Source organism: Erinaceus europaeus, chromosome 8 (assembly GCF_950295315.1).
Source record: "Erinaceus europaeus chromosome 8, mEriEur2.1, whole genome shotgun sequence".
Lineage (NCBI taxonomy): Eukaryota > Metazoa > Chordata > Mammalia > Eulipotyphla > Erinaceidae > Erinaceus > Erinaceus europaeus.
The window spans coordinates 104,737,792-104,754,926 of NC_080169.1; the positions used below are offsets into that span (position 1 = coordinate 104,737,792).

General features: G+C 41.6%; 1 protein-coding gene across 1 annotated transcript in view; it reads left to right on the forward strand.

The window, feature by feature from the left end:
• Window positions 1-762: 762 nt before the first annotated feature.
• The window catches only part of EXOC4 (exocyst complex component 4), a 915,110-nt gene continuing 898,737 nt past the window's right edge, over window positions 763-17,135 (forward strand). The window contains exon 1 of the mRNA XM_060196593.1: window positions 763-881. Within this exon, the coding sequence (XP_060052576.1) occupies window positions 796-881 (86 nt within the window). The 5' untranslated portion in view covers window positions 763-795. The remainder of the gene's footprint in view (window positions 882-17,135) is intronic.

The window sequence follows — 17,135 nt, forward strand, 5'->3', positions numbered from 1 at the left end:
GATTTATCCACTTTCTAGAATATTGGACTCTCCTGCATTATTAATTTAACAGAGTCAATGTAGAAAACATTAGTAGTTCACAAATGCGCATAATTGTTATCTATACTTTACTTAGCTCAGGAACAAACAGGATCTGAAATCTGACTAGCTTTTTGTTTTGGTTTTTGCTTTCCCAACAACCATTTGCATATTCCTGCTTGTATTTTTTCAGGGTTATGTGGAAATATAGGGATATTTAAAAAAAATGAACTCACATATAAAGGGAGTGTAGAAACTAAAGAAGATGTATCGATTTATATTCGCATTTTAATGAATGCATTCCTTTACCACTGGCATTTAAAGGTAAAACTTTGCTTAAGACATAGTAGACTGCACCTCCTAATTGCTCACGCCCTTGAATACAGGATTGAAAGCCTGATGAAACTCCCAAAGCAACAAAGCTACAGGAAAAAACCCACAGAAAAACACCCAAGACGACAACAGATGTAAATGAAGGCAGACGTTAGACTTTAGGAAATTGTCCATTGGTTTGGTGTCCCTGTGCTACCGGGAACTGCGAAAGGAAAACTACAACTCCCGGAGTGCACAGCCTGCTCCCGGGGCCTGGATACGTCCTGCATTAGTCCCGCCTCCTCCCTTCAGCGATTGGGTATTCTAGTTCCGTGCATCTGGAATCTCATCACCCATTGGTGGAGTCTCCACCGAGGTCAATTACCGCGTGTAGGAAGCCAGGGACTTGTGGTTGTGTCTCGCCCCCCCCTCCCCCCCTTCAACCCCCTGTCCTCCCGTATCAAGATGGCGGCAGAAGCGGCCGGTGGGAAATACAGAAGCACAGTCAGCAAAAGCAAAGACCCTTCGGGGCTGCTCATCTCTGTGATCAGGTGAGGGAGGCCGGAGGCAGGGTCTGGGGACTCCGGGCAGTGGCTGGACCTCGGATTTGGAAGGGAGAAGGGCTAACCGGGTTCCATCCTGAGGACCCTTCCCTTCCCTCTATGCCTCCCTTTGGCCCCTCCCAAAGAGCCCCCCCACAGTTCTATAGCTCTCTTTCCCCCCCCTTAGGTTGGGCTAAAGGAAGGAGCTACGCTTCACAGTCTTCCTTTTGGCCAAAGCTTTCCATTTGTGTCTCTGGACCCTAATAACCTATTCTCTGGGGCTTGGTACAGAAAGACAGGTATAGGTGTGTTCATTCATTCGTGCCACGTTTATTGGTGGCTGTCAGCAGTGCTCATTGACGGAGCTGCCCGGTTTCCTGGACTTTTGGGTGTAAAACCGTTCAGTCAACCTGACACGAGTTGCTGATTAGGTTCTTACACTTTGTATACAACCCAACCACTAAACCAGCCTGTAACGAACTGGCAGAAGGGCTGTGGGTTTGAAGGCACACGTCAATGTTCTTCTTCTTTTTTAAATTCTGCCTTTGTATCAAGGTCCATTCCTTAATCAAACCAAACAAAATTCAAACAGCCTACATAATTGCACTTGATTTTTCCCTTGAATATGTGTGGTAGAATGGTACACGCCTTCTAAGTTGTCTTTTAAGTGAAATCAATAGAGGGTGGGGAAAATTTTCCAACACTTTAAAGATGATACAGGCATGACTAAAAACCTGAATGCGATGTATTACGATGTGTTTTTACATTGTTGGAGTTTGGATTTCAACACAGATATTTTTCATAAGATAAAATGTTCCTCCTCCTCTCCCCACCATACAAAACTTTGGTGTTCTTGGAAAAATGGAATGCCTTGATTTTTTTTCCCGCTTTTTTGTTTTTGTTTTAATTAGTGATATTGGTTTGCAAAATTTACAAGATTTCAGGGGTATAGTATCACACTGTTGACTTAATCAAAATCTCAGATCCAGCTGTACTTTGTATTTGATAAGTACCTCTGATGAATGAATATATTAAACTTTCAACGACCTACCTACCACACATGGACTGATAATGACCAAGAAACTACTCTTAGATGTTATTTAAGATTGTGGCATGTTGACTTGCCATTACTATTTCTTTAGGATCGATTAGGTGATTATTATCTATATGGAAATATTTTCTAGGCAACACTGGGGGAAATGCTTTTCTGCTGTAGCCTATATTTTTTCTATGACAATATATAGATATTTCACATGATACTGAAACTCCAACTAGATGGCCCTCAAGAGAACTCACTTGGGATAATGACTGTTTTGCCCTGATACAAGCCTGGCCCACAGAGTGTTGGTAGAAGCTTGGGTGCTATGATGTCTTTCCTTCTCTTCCTGCTTCTTTTCCCTCACTAGCTGCAAAAGTGTCGACAGCAGTGAACAATGATAAAATAAATCAGTAAATTAAAAACAGAAAACAAAACTCCAGCTAGAATATTCACAATTTCCTAAATGCCCCATGAAACTAGAATACATAAATTTACCTGGACTCTTTTGAAGTGAAATATATATATATATATATATTTTTTTTTTTTTCCCCCCTTGTGCCATTTAGTATCACTTTGTATAGTAAATATTTTTTGAATGAATGAATGCCCCAAGCATTATTTCCTTTTTTTTCTTTTCCAGGGTTATCGCTAGGGCTCCATATGAATCCCCTCACCCTCTTGTGGGTAAGGGGGAGGTGAGCTGGGATCCTTGCGCCGGACCTTGTGCTTTGTACTATTGTGCACTTGGCCTGCTTTCTTTCTTTCTTTCTTTCTCTCCCCTTCCCTCCCTCCCTCCTTCCTTTCTTCCTACCTCCCTTCCTTCCTTCCTTCCTTCCTTCCTCTCTCTCTCTCTCTCTCTCTCTCTCTGTCTCTCTCTACCCTGACAGGACAGAGAGAAATTGAGGGGCGGGGAGATATAGCGGGAAGGAGAAAGGTAGACATGCTGATCTGCCTCACTGCTTGCGAAGCTTCCCCCACCTCGCCTACAGGAGCAGAGGAGCAGGGGCTTGAACTCAAGTCCTTGTGCATGGTAATGCCTGTGCTCAACTAGGTGTGCCACCACCTGGCCAACAAACAAGATCTCTCTTGAAATGTTTCAGTTACATACTTTAGATTCCATAGACTATATCCTTTATCCTTTTCTCAAATTTATGATTTAAAAAAAAAAAAAATCTCAGCTAAATTTAACATGAGTGTCTTATATTTGAAAAAGGACAAATATAAAAACCAAACCGAAAGCTCTTAAGAAAAATTGATATTGAGAATCTTATATTACCTTTGAATGACTGTTGCTCTGTGATATTTGTTTGAATGGTGTGGAATATCCTTTTATATGGTTGTCCACCCATGTGTTTTGTTGTTTTCTTTCTTTCTTTAAAAATTTATTTTTTATTTTTAAAATGGAAATAGTGACAAGGCCACAGGATAAGAATGGTCCAGTTCCCACCACCAGAACTCCATATCCTATTCCCTCCCTTGAAAGCTTTCCTGTTCTTTATCCCTCTGGGAGTATGGACCTAGGATCATTATGGGATGCAGAAGGTGGAAGGTCTGGCTTCTGTAATTGCTTCCCTGCTGAACATGGGTGTTGACACGTGTGGATCCATACTCCCAGCCTGTCTCTCTCTCTTTCCCTAGTGGGGCAGGGCTCCGGGGAAATGGGGCTACAGGACACACTGGTGGGGTCGTCTGCCTAGGGAAGTCTGCTTGCATCATGGTAGCATGTGGAACCTGGTGGCTGAAAAAGAATTAAGATATACAGCAGAATGAATTGTTGACTAATCAGGAACCTAGATCAAGTTGATGGGGCTTACAGTTACAATATTTAAATACTTCTCCCATATTTGGGAGATACTCTCTTTCCTGATCCAGCTTTCTAGTCCTTTTTCCAACTACAACACCATCTCTCCAGACAATGCCTTAGGTCTACCTGCATGTTAGTTGTAACAGACCCCTTGGAATATACCTGAAATAGACCTACTAGCTTTTTCCAAAATGGAGACCCCAAATCTCATCTGCAATATTCTTGTCTTTCTTTCTTTTTTAATACTTTATTTTTATGAGGGAGCACCAACACCACTCAGCTCTGGTATGTGGTAGTCAGGAGTGAGTTTGGGGCCTCTTGAGACCTCAGGTATACAAACCATGTTAATGCTGAGCTGTCTCGACATTTACCTTCCCTTTATCCCAATGATTTAAGCCTAGGTATTTACTCTGACTTTTGTTGTGTAGTATTTTCACTTCTCTTCCCTTTTCTTGACCACTTTAGTTCACCAGAATAACACTTTATTTTATTATTTTTGTTACCAGTATGGTATCATGGAGTGTTCAGATGTAGCATCTTGAGCAAGTTTAAGAAAGGTTGGGACTAATGTTTACATGTGACCATTAAAAAAAAAAAAAAAAAATATATATATATATATATATAGCCTCCAGTGTTATCACTGGGGCTTGGTGCCAGCACTACAAATCCATTGCGCCTGAAGGACACTTTTCCCATCGTATTGGACAGGGCAGAGAGAAATTGAGAGAGCCAGGGGCCTGAACCGGGATCCTCTCGTGGGTCCTCGTACTTAGTACTATGTGCACTTAACCCGGTGCTCCACTGCCCAGCCCTCCTAAAAATAGTTGTTTTTTTTTTTAAATTAATGATCCTACTTCTGTGTCCAGTCCCCCCTGAGCATAGTTCTTTAAGTACTTACGGCCATTTTTTTCACACTGGATGTTGTTGGTCTCTGTGCTGGTATTTTTGTTGCAAGATTTCTTTGAGTTACAGGAAGAGTTGGAGTGATTTCTAACTGTCCGTGTTTCCTTCTTGATGCTCTTTTGAGCATACCCCTGTGGCTTAAATTTGGCAGTGACAGGAAGATTGTAGTGTTCCTTTTGTATTTGGGGTAGGTGTGAGTTCTGAGTGTTTGAGGAAAGAAAGAATAAGGAAATGGTTGCTAAGAGAATGTCTCTTACAAGTTCTCATCACAGGAAGAAAAATCATAACTACGAGAGGTGATAGATGACAACCAAGTTTATGATAATCATTTTGTAGTATAAACATACCAAATCATATGTTAGGTACCTTAACCAAGTACAATGTTATATGTCAATTATTTTCTCCAATTTTGGGGTGGATATGTATTTTTCTGTTCTTCATCTTCCCCTCCTCCTCCTTCTTTCTTTTCTTCTCCCCTCCCCCTCTTTTGCCACCAGGTTTATCACTGGGGCTTGGTGCTTATGTGAGTTCACCTCTCCGGGTGGCCATTTTTCCTCCCCCTACCCCCTTTTTATTAGCTATGACAGGAGAAATGGAGAGTGGAGAGAATGGAAAGGGAGAAAGACAGACAGCTACAACACTGCTTCACTGCTTGTGAAGCTTTCCCCTCAGCAGGTGGGGAATAGTGGCTTGAACCTGGGTCCTTGTGCATGGTAATGTGCTCTTAGCCAGGTGGGTCACCATTTTCTCCATGTTTTTTTTTTTTTTTTAATATATATATTTATTTATTTTTCGTTGCCCTTTTTTTATTATTGTTGATGTCGTCGTTGTTTGATAGGACAGAGAGAAATGGAGAGAGGAGGGGAAGACAGAGGGGGAGAGAAAGATAAACACTTGCAGACCTGCTTCACCACCTGTGGAGCGACCCCCCCTTCAGGTGGGGAGCCCAGGCCTGGAATGGGGGTCCTTAGGCCGGTTCTTGTGCTTTGCACCACGTGTGCTTAAACCGTTGCGCTACCGCCCGACTCCCTCCCCATGTTTATTATTTATTTATTATTATGCTGATTTGTCTAGTTGTTCAGTTTCTCTTCTTTGTGCTCCCCTTCTTGGAATATTGTATTCCTGATTTTTAATTCCTAATAGAAAACTGATTACTTTCTCTTATCCTTAGCATCCCCCCCCTTTTTTTTTTTTTGCAATTCTCTTTCAAAGACTAGGTCTCCTGGTTGCTTTGGCAACAGCAGGTCTCAAAAAGGCAAACCCACCTTAAGTTCATGCTTATAAAACCTGAACATTTCTGCCAATGTATCCAGTACAGGTCAGTTCACTCTCAAGTCTTCTTGGAGCTATCATTTTGTTGCAAAAGTAATTACTTATTAGTGGTAGTGAGTTCATTCCCTTTTGAAAAGTTGACTTAGTTTAGTTTCATTTTATCTTTTTATATGATGGAACAATATGTCTTTCTTTTTTGAGGAGTGAATGTTTTAAATTCTTCATTTCTTTTGCTCAGATATGTAAATAATACCACTTCTACACTGTTACATATCAATATATCACTATATATGTTATGCTATTGTTACCAGCTAAATTAGCATTTAGGGGACCCGTTGGTAGCACACCTGGTTGAGTGCACACATTCCTATGTGTGCGTTGAGCCCATCGGCAGGGTGGAGTGCTCACAGATGGTGAGCAGTGCTGCAGGTCTCTCTCTCCATTTGTCGCCACTCCTCCCCCCACCATTTCTCTGTCCTATCAAAACAACGGCAAAACAAAACAGCATTCTTTAATAACACTCAGCTTTTAATATTGAACAGAAAGACAGCAATGGGATAGGGTTTGAATTAAGGACCAAATAGGCACAGATGTATGAAAATATAGCTACATCTCATCACTATTGCCAGCCATGGTACCAAGTAGTTAAATAACAACTACTGTGGAAGTGTGATGGGCCAGCCCTTTAAAGTATTTACAGTGAAAAAGGATTTAAATAAGTATGGCATAGTTATAGTGGGAGAGGTGTATTTTGCATGTAGGTATTTAAGCATTTTTAAATCCAAAAATGGAATTCTTAATCACTTAAGAAGTAATGAATAGGGAGTCGGGCGGTAGCACAGCGGGTTAAGCGCAGGTGGCACAAAGCGTAAGGATCCCGGTTCGAGCCCACGGCTCCCCACCTGCAGGGAAGTCACTTCACAGGTCTGCAGGTGTATATCTTTCTCTCTCTGTCTCTGTCTTCCCCTCCTCTCTCCACTTCTCTCTGTCCTATCCAACAACGACAACATCAGTAACAACAACAGTAATAACTACAACAACAGAACAACCAGGGCAACAAAAAGGAATAAATAAATATTAAAAAAATTTAAAAAGTACTGAATACAAATGTTTAGTACTACCGGATAAGTGTGTTACTCATTTACTCATAAATATTGTATTTATTTATGTATTGGATAGAGACAGAGAGAAATAAAGTGTTGGCCCAGGTGGTGGCACACCTAGTTGAGTACACGTTTTTTTTTGTGCTTTAGATTTCTTTATTGGGGGGATTAATGGTTTACAGTTGACAGCAAAACACAGTAGTTTGTACATGCATAACATTTCCCAGCTTTTCACATAACAATTCAACCCCCACTAGGTTCTTCTCTGCCTTCATGTTCCAGGACCTGAACCTACCCCCTCCCCACCCCAGTGTCTTTTCCTCTGGTGCAATACACCATGAGTACACCTGTTACAATGCACAAGGACCTGGGTTCGAGCCCCCCGGGCCCCAGCTGCAGGGGAAAAGCTTTGCAAGTGGTAGCAGGGCTGCAGGTGTCTCTGTCTCTTTCCCTCTCTATCTCCTCCTTCCCTCTTGATTTCTTGATTTACATAAATAAAGATAATAAGAAATAGAATCAAAAGACAAATAGAGTGGGGATGGGAAGAGAAGGAGGGAGAGAGACACCTGCAGCACTGCTTTACCACTTCTGAAGCTTTTCCCCTGGAGATGGACTGGGGGCTTGAACCCAAGTCCTTGGGCACTGTAATGTGTGCCCTTAACTGGGTGCCAGGTACTCAACCAGAAACTTTATAAACAGTGGACTTCCATTTTGGGGGAAGCTTTACAGAAGAGGTCCTCAGGCTGTAGGGTGGGCTTTGATAGACTGTCAGTGCTTGGGATTGAATTTGTCAGAGGCTGATCCTAACTTCAACTCTTAGATATGAGCCTAGCCAGTGGGCCTATAAAATAGAGTTAATTGAGCTGTAGCGCCCTTACTACTTGCTGATGTTACAACTTGGATAGTTTTGTGTGTGAATGTACACAGAGTCACACACATATAGAGTATTTCTCTATTCCTCCCCCCCCCCCCCCATTTAATCTTTTGTTTGGTCTGAAGTTGGGGCAAGCAGGCTATCTATAATGGGAAATACTCAAGATGCGTTTTGGAGATACCTTTTCTTTTTGTGAGTTCTTGGCAGGTTTTTTTTTTTTTTAAATTGGGAATCAGGTCTACACTTACTTGTTAGGTGAACCACCTTGCAATTAAATGTTGACTCTACTATTTGTAATTTGGCCTTTGATAGCAGGTTTAATTGGGGAGACAAGCTTTGGCTGTGACTCAAGGAAGCTATTGAAGCCTCAGAGCTGAGATGTTGTAGCCGACTCTCGTTACAGATGTCAGGCAGTTTTGAAGGCAGTTCAAGGCCCATGTTTTCGTCAACTTTCATATCTTCACAGACACTGGAATTTCAAAAACTTTGAAAGTCCTTTCTAGTAGATACCTGCTCAGTCTCCTTCTTCTTTAGATTAGTGTTTTGGTCAGCTCCTTATTTAATTCAAAGTAAACTTTGTTGAAAGGATCCAAGCTTTGATTAGAGCGTTGAACTGAAGCTTTGAGAATTCAACACACACGCATTTGTGGCAGGAAAGAAGGTGGTCACTGAAGCTGAGCACCAGAGGTTGTATGAGAGAATATATTTTGTTTCTAGTACCACTTCTTTTTTTTCCCCTGAGCCTGTGTCACAGCAGTTGGGGTTTCTTGCTTTCATTCTAGCCTGGACAATCTTGGTCTTCTGATACAGAACAGTTGATACATTACAGCTGGAATTCCCTGTTGACTGAACAGTTCATAAACTTTCTGCAATTCTTGGACATTTGACAGCATATATGGATGTATTAGGAACTTATGTTTTTGTTTCTAATTTCATGTCTAATTTTTTAACAGTATTTTAATGAATTTTTTTAATGAGAAAGGTACAGAGAGAAAGCTAGAGAGAGAGAGAGAGAGAGAGAGAGAGAGGGAACAGAACCTAAAAGCAGCACTTAGCTTTGGTTTATGGAGGTTCTGGGGATTGATCCTGGAATCTTGGAGCCTTAGGCATGAAAGCCTTTTCATAACCATAACCAACATAAAACCATTATGTTGTCTCCGCAGCCCTCTCATGTGTAATTTTTAAACACTGGAATTATTTGAAGGTTTTAAGGCATATATGTTTTTTTGTTTGTAAATAGTCTTTACCTTTTTCTCCTATCCTTCCTTTTGCTCCATCGTATTTTCCTTCTCTTCCATTTTTTTTTAAGATTTATTCTTTTCATGAGTAGGAGGGAAAGAGAAAGGCCAGAGCAGAGTTCAGCTTTGGCATATAGTGGTACCAGGGATAGAACCTGGGACCTGACCTCTAGGGCCTCAGACATGAGAATCTGGTATTATATTATTTTTATAGGAGAACAAATGGTTTTATAACAGCTGGACAACTACAAAAATTAACCCAAAATGGATAACAGAAATATAAACGCTAAAAGCTGTTGGAAAGAGAACATTTAGACGTCCTTGGGAAAGGCACTGCCTTTTTGGATAAGTCACTAAAGATACAACCCAGGAAAGGAATAATTGATAAGTTGGCCATCATTAAAAGCCTGTGCCTGGAGGCTGGGTGGTGGCTCACTGGTAGAATGCGTGATCTGCTGGCCTTATTAGGAGATTTATATAACCCTGTGGCATTTGGGTTTTCTTACAGTTACTGCCAGGGCCAACAATGTCTTCTCATTTTGTTACATGCTCTTTCAGTCCAGGAATCTGTGTCTGAACCTGGGTGCTGACTGAAATTCAAAGTTGGGAGAGCTCAGTGGTCACTAGGTTGCTGTGGTCAGGGCCTCAGTCTAGGTGGTGTTAGTTCCTTGTGGGTTCTGGGGTCAGTCCAGAACTGAATCTTTGAATTGTGACTTAAGAATGTGCAGTCCTGACTTCCTTTCTCTCTCCTTTTATTGATTTACTGCTGCTCTTAATTTCCATGCCTTCATTGTAAGGTTGTAAGCCGAGGGAAGAGAGTCCTGCAGGATAGGGAGCAGAGGCTCTCTGATGTTGCCCCAGGGTCTGTTACTGTGGACACTGCTTTTTTTTTTTTTTTTTTTTTACCCTTCCGGGTTCTACTTTCTTCCAAACTCTGGAGTGTCCGTGCAGTTCTTAAATTCCAGTCTGTGTTTATGCATAGTTGTAGGAATAAGACTGCAGTGCTGGTATTTTGAGACAGCCTATCTCTGCTCACCTTACAGACCTGATCTGCCTTGTGTGGTTTGCTGTCACGTGTCATCTTTTTTGGAATTCTGTGTCTGTTTCCTGGTTGTTGATCTTTGTATCTCTTGCTGTGAAAAGTCAGTTTCTTCTATGTTATTTCTGTGGTCTTGAAATGCAGGGAAGTTAACTTTTTTGAGCATAACAACATTTTCCATATTGCCTTATGGTCTTTAAAGAAAAACTATTATTTTTAGTAAAAATAATAATTCATTTTAAGTGGGGAAATTAAAAATAGGTAAGACATTGGAGAAGAAAATATAAATTACAATTTTTTCTTCACCTAGAATTAATTACTGTTAGTAACTCTTGCTTCTAGTTTTTAAAAGTCGCTGTATTGCTATAAAAATAGCACACAGTCATAAAGATTTTAGATAATGGAAATGCAGGAAAACAGAAAGATGGAAGCAAAAAACATCATTCTGAACTTGACCTTCCACGAATTACTATCCCTAATGATAGGTTAACATTTAGATCTAATTCTAGGCCTCGATTCTATTTCTTTTTCTGAGTATTTATTGAAATGTTAGGTGGGTAGGAAGAACTTGTTTTCAAGAACAACATGGAGTCTTACTTCACATGGAAACATATATGCTAGTATTATTTGCCCATTTTTAAAAAAAATTTCCTTTTTTCTTGTTGCCCTTGTTTTTATTGTTGTTGTAGTTATTATTGTTGTTATTGATGTTGTTGTTGTATAGGACAGAGAGAAATGGAGAGAGGAGGGGAAGACAGAGAAAGGGAGAGAAAGATAGACACCTGCAGACCTGCTTCACCGCCTATGAAGTGACTCCCCTGCAGGTGGGGAACCGGGGGCTGGAACCAGGAGAGAGGGAGAGAAACAGAGAGATACCCACAGCCTTGCTTCACCTCTCGTGAAGCTTTTCCCCTCCAGCTGGGAACCGGGAGCTTGGACCTGGGTCCTTGTGCATTGTAACATGTGTGTTCAATCAGGTGCACCACTACCTGCCCCCCCAATTATTTTATTGCTGACTTAATATTGATTTACAAAATTACAAGATACCCACCACCAGAGTTCTGAATCCCTAATTCCTCCATTGTAAGCTATAACAGTTCTCTTAAAGTTCTAGTAGTCTTTTTTTTTTCGTAGTTCATATTTTGTGGGAGCCTAGTCTGTTGTTCCAATACCATTGTTTAAGAAGATAATGCCACATAGTCTTGAGTATTTTTGTGAAATTTGACAGGTAGTCTAATTCCTAGGACTGCATTCAACTTTTTTTTAAATTAATTTATTTAAGAAAGGAGACATTAACAAAATCATAGGATGGGAGGGGGGTACAACTCCACACAATTCCCGCCACCCAATCTCCATATCCCATCCCCTCCCCGATAGCTTTCCCATTCTCTATCCCTCTGGGAGCATGGACCCAGGGTCGTTGTGGGTTGCAGAAGGTGGGAAGTCTGGCTTCTGTAATTGCTTCCCTGCTGAACATGGGCTTTGACTGGTCGATCCATACTCCCAATCTGCCTCTCTCTTTCCCTAGTAGGGTGAGTCTCTGGGGAAGCTGAGCTCCAGGACGCATTGGTGGGGTCTTCGGTCCAGTGAAGCCTGGCCAGCATCCTGATGGCATCTGGAACCTGGTGGCTGAAAAGAGAGTTAACATACAAAGCCAAACAAATTGTTGAACAATCATGGACCCAAAGGTTGGAATAGTGGAGATGAAGTGTTGGGGGTACTCACTGCAAACTCTAGTGTACTTCTGCTTTCAGGTATATATTTGCCCTAGTTTATGGATACCTGTGAACATATGCTCTATCTCCTGGAACCTGGTCTATATCTAGGTTTTGGGACTTTGTTAGGAAGTGAACTATCTGGGATGGAATTAGAGAATACTATGAAAGGAAACGTCTCACCTGAGTGATGAAGCTGAAGGGTTGTCTTTCCACACCTGAAGTCTCTGGACACAGTCGGAAGTGAAGCATGCTGAGGTGGCACACGTTACGTTGATTAGGTTGCCATCAGCAGATGCAATATTATTTGATAAGAATTGGGAGAAGCATACGGGAAAGTGGGCCCTACCCTAGGGTCCCAGGACTGGGGGAAGTTTAGGCTCTATAGTGGAGATGTGAGGTTCCTGCTGTCTTAGGGTTCGAGAAGACAATGGGTAGTTACTGTTATCATCACATTATTTGGTAATTGGGTTAGCTTTGAATAGTCCCTTTGTTAGACATACAATCAATTTTTCCCCCTCTCATATTAATTAAATAGTGATTTATATGACTACAATTTAATAGGTGTGTACATAAACACCATTCCGTCACCAAAAGATTGTGTCCCAGCCCACCCCCCCACCCCCCCTCCCCGCCGGCCCAGGAAGCCTCATGGCCACCCTCCTGCTCACCACAGGGTTTTTACTTTGATGCCCTACATTCAATTTAGTCAGATCCTGCCTTTAGTTTCCCTTTCTGATCTTTCTCAACTTCGGTTGATGAGTGGGATCATCCCATACTCATCTTTATCTTTCTGACTTAGCTCACTTAACATAATTCCTTCTAGCTCTGACCAAGATGGGTCAGAGAAGTTGCGTTCATTGTTCTTAGTAACTGCATAGTATTCCATTGTGTATGTATACCACAGCTTTCTCAGCCACTCATCTGTTGTTGGGCATCTGGGTTGCTTCCAGGTTTTAGCTATTATGAATTGTGCTGCTACGAACATAGGAGTACACACATCTTTTTGGTTGGGTGTTATGTGCATTCTACTTTTTAAAGCTATTTTGGCTACTCTTGGTTGCTTGCTTTTCTATTCAAACAACAAATTCATCTAACTAAACATTCAGCTAATTCTAGGTTCCAAATTAGCTAGTCCATTTGTAAAATAAAGCCCACTGAGATTTTGATAGGCATTGCATTGAATGTACAAATTAATACGGACATTGACCTCTTAACCATGCTGAGTCTTTTCATCCAGTAAAAGGTCATTTCCCTTCACTTAATCCTTTAACTACTATCAAAAATATTTTGTTGCTTTCATAGTATAACCAATGTGTAAGAAAGCATAATGTGCTGTTGGTCAGTTACTTCTAGATAATTTTGTCCACTTCATGTTTTACCAAAGTATGACTCTCAGACATTTGAAAAAAAATGTTTCTTTCTTAATTATGAAAGAGGAGTGAGAGAGAGGCTAGAATAGTGATCAGCTCTAGCATAAGTGGTGCTGGGAATTGAACTTGTGGCCTCTGGGATATCAGGCTTACAAGTTGGTGCTCTACCAGGCTTAGTTACCTTCTTGGCTATGGCTCTTTTAGATCTTATTCAAATTTTGCTGATTGGCTGCAGGACAACATTCAATCTGGGGCTAATTTTGTTTTACTAATCTGGCAAAATCCTTTTGAGTATTCTGTCTGTGGAAAATAGTGCAAAACGCACTCTGTCTGTGCCTTAAAACAAGAACTAAGACACCGAGAGTCATGAGCAAAGGAAAAGTTTTACGTGTGTGTGTGTGTGTGTGTACACATAATTTTTTTTAATTGCTGTACAGGTGTAATGTGGCTGGAAAATGGGTTTTCTTTGGGTAGCACAGAATTTCTATTTATTGATTCTTTGTTTTGCTTTCCTTTTTGTTTGCAATCTGTGCTTGCATTTGCTAGTTTACGGTGGTGAGTTCTGATCCCTATTGTCTTCGACTCTGCTCTTTCTTATATATATATATTTTAAATGTTTATTTTATTTATTTATTCTCTTTTGTTGCCCTTGTTGTTTTATTGTTGTAGTTATTATTGTTGTTGTCGTTGTTGGATAGGACAGAGAGAAATAGAGAGAGGAGGGGAAGACAGAGAGGAGGAGAGAAAGATAGACACCTGCAGACCTGCTTCACCGCCTGTGAAGCGACTCCCCTGCAGGTGGGGAGCCGGGGTTCGAACCGGGATCCTTATGCCGATCCTTGTGCTTTGCGCCACCTTCGCTTAACCCGCTGCGCTACAGCCCGACTACCTCTTTCTTATATTTTTAACTGCTTTCAAGCCATCCAATGAATATGGCCTTATCTTTATAGTATCCCATTCTTTATGCACTGGAAATTTTGCCTTGAAATGAGGGAACTTGCCAGGCAACAGAAAGTTACAAAGAAAAAGTCTAGCCTAACATCTGACATAGTAAGATAAATCTGTCAGGATTCTTATGCTCACCTTTTCTATCTTATTAATTTAAAAGTATTTACAAAGGGAGTCCTTACAGAAAATTAAGTGGCACAGAATTCAAATGGTGTTTTTTTTTTTTCTATTAAAAAGTTTGTGCTGTGGTTGTGACAAATGTCATGGAGACGTCTTCTACTTAGAATACCAGTGGAGAGCTTTTTTAAAAATGAGAATTTCATGCACTACCCTGCCTGACCAGAACTGTAATTTCACAAGTTTGCCCTGGTGATTCGAATGTACCTTCCACTTTGAGTGGCTTTTAGGCATAATTTAGTTGGGGAAAACAAACCTGTTAACATTATTGACTTTTATTGACACTAAATGCTGCTCCTGATGGCATTTTGTCCCTTCTTCCTTCCTTCTTTCCCCTCTACCCTTCCTTCCTTCCTGCTTTTTTTCCCTCATGCCCTCCTACCCTCTTTCTTACCTTTTCTCTTTTTTCCTTTCTTTTTTCTTTTTGAGAGAAAAAGGGGAGATAGTAAGGGAAAGAGAGATATCTTGAAGCACTGCTCCACTGCTCATGAAGTATCCCCACCCCCTGCAGGTGGGGACTGGGGGCTTGAACTCAGGCCCTAGCACATGGTAACCTGTACCCAGCCCAACTTTTTACTTTTAATTTGGGATAAGGGTATTAAACTCACTGAACATTTTTTAAAAACTATATTTATTTACTGAGTAGAGATAGTCAGAAATTGAGAAGAATGGGGAGATAGAGGAGAGAGGGAGGGAGGGAGGAAGGGTAGCGGAGAGTGTCTCGAGCAAGGTATAAGAGTAAGGACTCACTCGGAGAGCGTGTCGGGGTTAGCAATAATTTTTTACTTATTCAGATGCCATAGAAGGGTCAAATGATTCACACAATTCACACAACACACAGCTAACCCGATACCTCTCCTTACATAGTAGCTGTTCGCAGGTAAGGCTCACGATGTGGTCACCAGCCGTTGTGTCACTGAGCTGATGGTCCTTCGTCTGCTGGCACGACCAGATGAACGAGGGTTTCTGGAAGCTGGGGAAGCAGTTACTTAGCCTAGGCGCGTGTGCTTAAGTCTGGCAGCATCCCGGTCAGTAACGGTGAAGGGGCTTCATCCAGCTGGTTTCTGAGCCTCTACTTATACTAGCTTGCCTCTGGTTTTAAGGTTACATCTCCATTGGCCAATCAGGTTCGGGATGGCGTCTTAGCCTACGTATACATATGTCTCTGTCTTATCACACTATGCAGGCACGATATGGTTACTATGGTTACTTGGGTTACATGTTCACTACAGAGAGATAGAAAGGGAGAGAGAAAAAGAGAGAGAGAACTGCATCACTGCTTCACCACTTGTGAAGTTTCTTCCCTGCAGGTGGGGATGGGGGCTTGAACCTCTGCACATTATAACACTTGTGCTCAACTATGTGGGTCACCACCTGCCACACCCCTCCTTTACTTTTTGATGTGCTGTTTGCAATTCCGGTCCCTCCTTTCCTTCCTTCCTTGCCTGTCTTCCTTCCTTCCTTCCTTCCTTCCTTCCTTCCTTCCTTCCTCCCTCCCTCCCTCCCTCCCTCCCTTCCTATCCTTCTTTCCTTTCCTTCCTTTCCTTTCTTCCTTCCTTCTTTCCCTCCTTCCTTCCTCCCCTTTGTTCATTCTTTTTCTCTTTCCTCCCTCTTCCTCCCTCCTCTTCCTTTTTTTTTTTTTTTAAACCGGAGCACTGCTCAGCTCTGGTTTATGGTGGTGAGGGGGGATTAAACCTGGGACTTCGGAGCCTCAGGCATGAGAGTCTCTTTACATAACCATCATGCTATCTACCCCCTGCCCCCCATAAACCCACTTTGAAAAATGGCTTTGAGCCAGAGAACTCACTCACTTGGATAGTGAGCTGCATGTACATAGTCCAGGTTTGAGCACCACACCACCGCCGTGAAGGAAGCTTTGGTGCTGCTGTCCCTTTCGCTCTCTTTCTGCCTCTCCGTCTCTATCTGAAAACAAAACAGATCAACAAACAAAAAACCTCCCCCTTTATTCTTAAGAGGTATATAGTGAGGTAATATCAACAGAAATGCCATGTTTCTAATTTATTTGGGGGAAAAGAATTAGTCGGTGAGGATGTTAGGGAACAAGACTGAAATGTGCTGATAATTGCTGGCTGCTGTGTTTGCCACCCCTTATTTTTTGTATGTGTTTGTAATTTTTGTTTAAAGATTTTATTTATTCATGAGAAATGATAGGAGAGATGTCTGGTTCTTACCAGACATCACTCTGGTACATGTGCTGCTGGGGATTGAACTCAGGACATCATGCTTGAGAGTCTAGTCCCTTAGCCACTGCGCAACCTCCTTCCGGACCACGAAAATTTATGAGAATTTATGTGTGTAAGTATACTTATATACTACATGTACTTCAGGAGAAGAAAAGGCACGAGGATTACAAGCTTTCTAGATTCACAGATTCTAGAAACTATATAAATCACATAAATATAAACAATGATACCTTCTTCATTCCCAGTGCCCCCTTCCCCACAGAGGCATGGAGGGCACTAGCATTGAAGTCTCCTGGATGCCTGTAGTTAAGAAACCTATTTCAGTTTGTGTAACTTAGAATTTTCAAAACAGCCTATTACCTACCACCTGCCACCTATTAACATTTTCCTTTCTTTTTTTTGCCTCCAGGGTTTAATCCTGGGGCTCCATGCCTGCACTACGAAGCCACTGTTCCTGGAGGCCATTTTCCCTATTTTGTTGCCCTTGTTGTTGTTAATGTCATTGCTGGATAGGATGGAGAAATTGAGAGAGGAGGAGAGAAAGATAGACACTGCAGACCTGCTTCACTGCCCG